The sequence below is a fragment of the Bison bison genome, unplaced genomic scaffold, assembly GCF_000754665.1.
Source record: "Bison bison bison isolate TAMUID 2011002044 unplaced genomic scaffold, Bison_UMD1.0 scf7180017864063, whole genome shotgun sequence".
In the NCBI taxonomy this organism is placed as follows: domain Eukaryota; kingdom Metazoa; phylum Chordata; class Mammalia; order Artiodactyla; family Bovidae; genus Bison; species Bison bison.
The window spans coordinates 1,279,789-1,287,140 of record NW_011494635.1 but is presented as its reverse complement, the minus strand read 5'-3'; the positions used below and the strand labels follow the sequence as shown (position 1 = coordinate 1,287,140).

At 46.2% G+C, this 7,352-nt stretch overlaps 1 protein-coding gene across 1 annotated transcript in view; it reads right to left on the bottom strand.

Moving 5' to 3' along the window:
- The window catches only part of CFAP61 (cilia and flagella associated protein 61), a 250,115-nt gene that overhangs the window by 102,928 nt on the left and 139,835 nt on the right, over positions 1–7,352 (bottom strand). The window contains 1 exon segment of the mRNA XM_010836599.1: positions 5,549–5,676. Coding sequence (XP_010834901.1) covers positions 5,549–5,676 — 128 coding nt within the window.

The following is a 7,352-nucleotide window of genomic DNA, read 5'->3' as shown; positions in this document are numbered from 1 at the left end:
CACATTCCCGGGGTACCCAGAGGGCGATCGGAGCCAGCACAGGGCCCTCAATCCCTGGGGCAGAGGCCAGCAGTACACAACAGGACAGCCAGCAACCTGTTCGCTGGGGTTCAGCTCCGAGATCAGCACGTAAGCACTACTTAATGAATCACCTAATTAGTGACAGGCCACACTGACGACCTCAGCTGTCCTCAGACAAAGGTGGAGATAAGAAGCCTCATTAAGTTGTGAGCGCTTGGCTGCAGCCGCCAGATCCACAGTTACGCTGGCACGGCATGGTCCTGTGCCACCTGATAGCGCGTGTTCCGGGCACCTGGCACAACCGCGGCTTCACAAACGTGCCCTGTAGTTCCAGGCTATTCTTAGTTACCTTGACATGCCCACGGGGATGTGGGATCAGGGGCCGATGAAAACCAGAAATTCCACCCTGGGGTGAGATGACACGGTGGGAATTTTGACACCTCTTCCTGGGGGCAGGAGTGGAAGACGAGGCAGTGGGGGGCCTGGCGCCCACTGGAGCTCCCCGAGAACCAAAGGGCATCTTCCTCCAACCACCCAGAGTTGTGGGGACACCACCCGGGGCTGCTTTCAGTCACTGTCATCTCAGGGTTCATTCATGCGTTTCTCTAGGGCCATTAGAGGCTCCTCGAGAGATTCTTTACATCAGAATTGAATTAGGAAAGATTTTAAAGTAATGGATTAAAAGGGGCTGCTCCATAATTGGGAGTAAATAATATAATACACAAGGCATAGAGACACATGAGCTGAAACAGAATCAAACAGTAACTGCTTCAGCTCAGTGGCTTGATGACAAAGACAGAAGGAAGAAGCTGTTGTGTACAATTCTGGAAGATAAAATGTCTATCTAGGATACTGACGGTGGCAGGGCCTGAGGCTCTGTGTTTCTAATAAGCTCCCAGGTGATGCTTATCTCGCTGGAATACAGACCGAACTTTCGAGTAAAAAGGACATAAGACATAAAATGAGTTCATGGACCTGGTTCTTATCCCACCCCCCTTTTTTGGTAGAGCATGTCCATAATTCTTTTTTAAAACTGATTTTGGAGTACCGTTGTGGAAAGCCCAACACTGTGAAAGCATTGCATTTGGAGAGTTCTGCAGGAACAAGGAGCTGGTAAAAATATGACTGGCTATGAGGAAAGAGGTCCCTTGCTTTTTGGAAAGAGCTTTCTGACTTCCTTGCAAAGCTCTCCTTTAGGACACAGCATCTCCCTGACAGGTGATGGAAGCTCCCCTTTGGACCTGGCTCTTGATCTGAGAACGGGGACTTAGACTAAACTCTGACAGAGTTGGTGGAGCTCCTGGTGTGACAGCACCTCAGGGTTGGCAGGACTGGGGGTCCCCTGCCATGTCCCTCCCTTAGCAGGGGAACTGATGGCTGAGGCCAAGAGCTTTCTGCCAAAAACCAGTGTTTGGGGTTTTAAGCAGAAGGACCAGGAAGGATAAGACCAAACAACTACGCTGCCTAAGACAACACCTTTCTGTCCCAACGGGCCAGGCAGCCAAACAAACACCACCTATCAATCATGAAAACTACAGTTTTAATATAGCTCATGTCCATCACCTGAATGTCTTGGGCGCGATGAAAAACACAGCAAAGAGTCTTAAAAGTTCCCTTTTCCCTCCACTTTACTGCCCTCTATTCCACAGATGAGTGGGGGTTTTCTACACTATGCCCCCCACCTCAAGAAAGCTCCCTGGCATGCCTGCTGTCCTCCCCCTGCCCAGCCCCTGGTCCCCACCATGGGGGCACATGTCCCGGCAAGGTGGGTGATGGGGAAGGAGGCCAGGATGTGCCCTCCAGGTGGGGCCTGGGGGTCTGAACACGTTCCCTCCTCTGCCCCTTGCAGAGTTGCTTGGGCACAGTGCCCTCAGAAGACAGATGCACAAGACCTGGGTGTGGGGGATGGGGGACCAGTTAGCTGAGCCTCCCCTCCACCCTGAGTCACCCTCCCCTTTCCCCTTTGTATCAGCCAGGCAGGGCTGGCTCAGGAGGGTTGACAGAGACCGTAGAAAGTCTAAGGCCACTCAACTCAGCACCAGAGGATTCACCAGAACCAGGAGGACATGGACACACGTGGCAGGTGGTGTGTGTCTCTAGAAATGCCTGCCAGTCATGTCACCGGGCACTGGAAGGCCCAGGAGGCCTTGCCCTCATAAGGACAAGAAGAAGTCACCGAGCAATCCACTAGCCTGATGACCAGACAGGAAGGGTGTCCTCTGAGCAGGCGTGCCTGTGGGTGGGTAGCAGCTGAGGACCAGACAATGTTGTACTAAAATCCAAAACCCCAAACATCCCCTCAACACTCCCTCCCCACGTGGAGCTCACACCCGGGTATCTGTGTTAGTTGGTGAAAGTGAAAGTTGCTCAGCTGTGTCTGACTCTTTGTGATCTTCTTTGCGATTCTCCAGGACAGAATACTGGAGTGGGTAGCCTTTCCCTTCTCCAGGGGATCTTCCCAACCCAGGGATAGAACCCAGGTTTCCTGCATTGCAGGCGGATTCTTTACCAGCTGAGCCACCAGAGAAGCCCAAGAATACTGAAGTGGGTAGCCTATCCCTTCTCCAGTGGAGCTTCCCGACCCAGGAATCGAACTGGGGTCTCCTAGTTGCAGGCAAGCTATGAGGGAAGCCCCCTGATGCGTTAGTTGGTGACTGTGGACAAATCACATCAACATCCTAGTAGCGTCATGGCGCTTGGGGAAAGAAGAACATGACAAGGCCAAGAACTTCTGCAAGGGCTGCTTTTGGTGTCTGAAGAGGAGACCCAAGGTGCTTTGCAGTTTTTCTGCATGTAAACAATGAAAGAACAAAGAGTTGTGTTTGCTTTGTCACCAGATGACAGGGTGACCAGATTTTCTGGAAAAAGAGGTTGTTGTACTGGGCCTCAGATGGATTTTCTGGAAACTACAGGGCCCCACCTGGGTTTAATAACACAGAGCAGGAGCACAGGAAGGCGACTCCTAAATCTTGCCTCCAAAATGTGGATTTAATCCTCACTGGAGGTCAGTGCTTGGTGAAAACTGTGTTTCTTCCATTTCATTCCAACTCGAATCATTTATAAAATCCATTTCAAATGGCAGTTAAACTGTTAAGTAAAATCTACAGCAGGTTACTATGGTGATTGCTGATTTGAAATAATTAGAGAACATAATGAGAGAACTATTTCCTCTCTTCGGGATTAGATATCCGTAAACTGATACTGGTCTATTTTTAGTGGACGTAATCTGTGCAACGATGACAGAGAACCACGAGTGCTTTAAAATGCTTTAAAAAGGTCTGTCTGATTGAGGAATTTAATCAACCAAGTACTTATATCAAAATTTATACCTGTCTTTATTAAATCTAAGTTGATTCCATAAAAAGAAAATTATATGTGTATGTATCAATGTAATCATTTTAAACAAGACATAATGACTGGATATATAGCTAAATTAAAATTTAAGATCTGTTTATGATAACTTCTTCTCTACTATAATTTCACAACTCCACCCAGATCATTCATCATTCAAAAATGGCTGCACACAACTGCTGTTCAGAATCTTAGGTGAGGCGTCCTGTAAGAACAGGGAAGACTTCAGACTACAGAATGGCACAGGCAGTGAAAAGGAAGTTTCCTGAGTGCATCTCATGATTCCTTTCTTGCAATGCAAGAAGATTGCAGTAAACTGACCACAGTATTTAAAGCCTGTGAACTTTGTTCTAATTTCAATAAAGACAGGAGACCTATGGGACTTCCCTGGCTGTCCAGCAGCTAAGACTCCGTGCTCCCAATGCAGGGGGCCCAGGTTCAACCCCTGCTCAGAGAACTAGATCCTGCATGCTGCATCTTACAGTTGGCATGAATGTTGCAACGAAGGTGGAAGATTCTGCATGCCGCGACCAAGACTCAGCACTACCAAATATATATATTTATTATTATTATTTTTTTAATAAGGACTTTGCTGGTGGTACAGTGGATCTGAATCTGCCTGCCAACGCAGATGACATGGGGTCAATCCCTGGTCCAGGAAGATTCCACATGCCTCAGAGCAACTAAACCCGCACGCCACAACTACTGAGCCGGCACCCAGAGCCTGTGCTCTTCACAAGAGAAGCCAGCACACCACAGCAAAGAGTAGCCCCCGCTCACCACAACTAGAGAAAGCCCATGCCCAGCAATGGTGACCCAGCACAACCAAAAATTAATTAATTAAAAAAATTAAAGACAGGTGACTTAAATCTGGTTAACTAAGGGTGTGTTCTGAATAACTGAACAAACTGGCTAGGAAGTGAAAAAATCTTCCATTAAATGTGAGGTCAGATGAGTAAACTAATCACCTGGGGTTAGCTCATCCCCCTGTCCACCAGGAACAAATACGTTCTAGGGTTCCTTTCCTCTGTCCCTTTCCTTGTTTAGCCCTCACCACTCAGTTGTGGGGATATCTTTCCCCCTTTGCCCAATCCCCTCTTAGCACCTACAGTTTTGAACGGTAGCCAAAGTTTTCTCATGTGATCCTGAGCAAAAGATTTTGGGAAAGAAATATTCTCTAACTTAGGAGTCTGCATTTCCTCCAAACCAGGGTCTTTGAAAACATGTGGAGACTTTTTATAAAAGTAACCTGGATCTGAGAGAAGTCAGGCACACACTGGCAGTTCCGTGCCGGTGGTGGAGATACCAGGCCACAAACACAAGTTCTTGGACAATAACCTGGGGCTCTTCCTGTTAAAGAGGAACTGAAATTTGGTGAGCAAATAGAAAGCTAGTGGGGGGGAGCTGAGAAGACTCAGGAATCACCTATCAGGACAATGGGCAGAGATTATGCATTGCTTCAAGGATAATAGAAAACAGCTCAAACAGATGCATGAACCTCAATTGTCCTGGGGGAATTGAGGTATTGAGGACAGGTACTCTGTCCCCTGGCACCCAAAATGCAGGGGTCAAAAGAAACATCCTGGCCTGCCTGCCACCTCTGAAGCCTGTTCTTGATGCATAAAGTCAAAACTGGTCCATCCCCACACCTGCTTGATCACATAGAACATCTGTTAAAATACAAGTTCCCAGGGCCCCCCATGGGAACTTTCTCCTTCCATATGTCTACAAGGTCTGGGAATCTACATCTCCAACAAATGCTCTAGGTGATTCTTATAATTCAGCCAAAAAGCGAGCACTAGTACAGAACCGGGCTGAAAAACACCTTGAAAGGGTCAGAGTGACATATACTAGTCACTGCGGGCCACATGGTCCCTGTCATGGCTACTCAAAGTTGCCACTGTAGTGACAAAAGAGAGATGAAGCATAAATAGGTGAGCATTACTGTGTTCCTGTAAAGCTTTATTTTCAAAAGCAGGTGGATCTGCTTTGACCTGAGAGGCTAGAGCTTGCCAACCTCTGATCTAGAATATTCCTCTGATTCATTCTTTTTATTAATCTACATAGGCAAGGTATGTGAGGTGTCGAAAAAAAATCTTTTCAAGGGACTCTCTCAGGTGTGGGAAGAGAAAGGCCCCTTTAAAAACAAACTAATAAATAAAGTAAAACAACTTACCAAAACACCAACGTTTCTAGGAAGGAAATTCCAACGTTGGATGCGCCAACGACAACAATCTTGGCATTGACAGTTATTTTAGGTTCCAACGATAGTTTTCTGTTTGTATGGTTCAAGGCATAACTCAACTGGAAAAAAGCACAAAGAGGAAATGGACTTGAGGAAAACATAGCTGAGTCTGCATTCCCAAATTGGCAATTGCTTAACCAGAATATTACCAGCACAGCAAACTGAAAAATGCCCCTGCACAGCCCTGAGGAGTTTTACAGGAAGGAATGTCAAATAAATGAATGTAAGAATATGGGAATATATGTAATACCTAGGCTGGTGCACATCAAAATGCTTAATCTAGATCACTTTTTGTCTTATTATTAACAGATGTTTTATATAGAACTGAGGCCATCTATGACTAGATATGATAAGGTGAATAATCCCACAGGAAGACAGGCAAGCTGCACCCTGAGAAATTGTAGTTTCATCAAAGACCTAAATCTTCCCTTCTGTCTAGGGTTTTCTTGAAACTGTGAATGACTGGATTACAGTAGCCGGGTTTTTGATGAAAAGTATTCAGTTCAGTTCAGTTCATCTCAGTCGCTCAGTCGTGTCTGACTCTTTGCAATCCCATGAATCGCAGCATGCCAGGCCTCCCTGTCCATCACCAACTCCCAGAGTTCACTTCGACTCACATCCATCGAGTCGGTGATGCCATCCAGCCATCTCATCCTCTATCGTCTCCTTCTCCTCCTGCCCCCAATCCCTCCCAGCATCAGAGTCTTTTCCAATGAGTCAACTCTTCGCATGAGGTGGCCAAAGTACTGGAGTTTCAGCTTTAGCATCATTCCTTCCAAAGAACACCCAGGACCGATCTCCTTTAGAATGGACTGGTTGGATCTCCTTGCAGTCCAAGGGACTCTCAAGAGTCTTCTCCAACACCACAGTTCAAAAGCATCAATTCTTCAGCGCTCAGCTTTCTTCACAGTCCAACTCTCACATCCATACATGACCACAGGAAAAACCATAGCCTTGACTAGATGGACATTTGTTGGCAAAGTAATGTCTCTGCTTTTCAATATGCTATCTAGGTTGGTCATAACTTTTCTTCCAAGGAATAAGCATCTTTTAATTTCATGGCTGCAGTCACATCTGCAGTGATTTTGGAGCCCCAAAAAACAAAGTCTGACACTGTTTTCACTGTTTCCCCATCTATTTCCCATGAAGTGATGGGACCAGATGCCATGATCTTCGTTTTCTGAATGTTGAGCTTTAAGCCAACTTCTTCACTCTCCTCTTTCACTTTCATCAAGAGGCTTTTTAGTTCCTCTTCACTTTCTGCCATAAGGGTGGAGTCATCTGCATATCTGAGGTTATTGATATTTCTCCCGGCAATCTCAATACCAGCTTGTGCTTCTTCCAGCCCAGTGTTTCTCATGATGTACTCTGCATATAAGTTAAATAAGCAGGGTGACAATATACAGCCCTGATGTACTCCTTTTCCTATTTGGAACCAGTCTGTTGTTCCATGTCCAGTTCTAACTGTTGCTTCCTGACCTGCATATAGGTTTCTCAAGAGGCAGGTCAGGTGGTCTGGTATTCCCATCTCTTTCAGAATTTTCCACAGTTTATTGTGATCCACACAGTCAAAGGCTTTGGCATAGTCAATAAAGCAGAAATAGATGTTTTTCTGGAATCCTCTTGCTTTTTCCATGATCCAGCTGATGTTGACAATTTGATCTCTGGTTCCTCTGCCTTTTCTAAAACCAGCTTGAACATCTGGAAGTTCATGGTTCACGTACTGCTGAAGCCT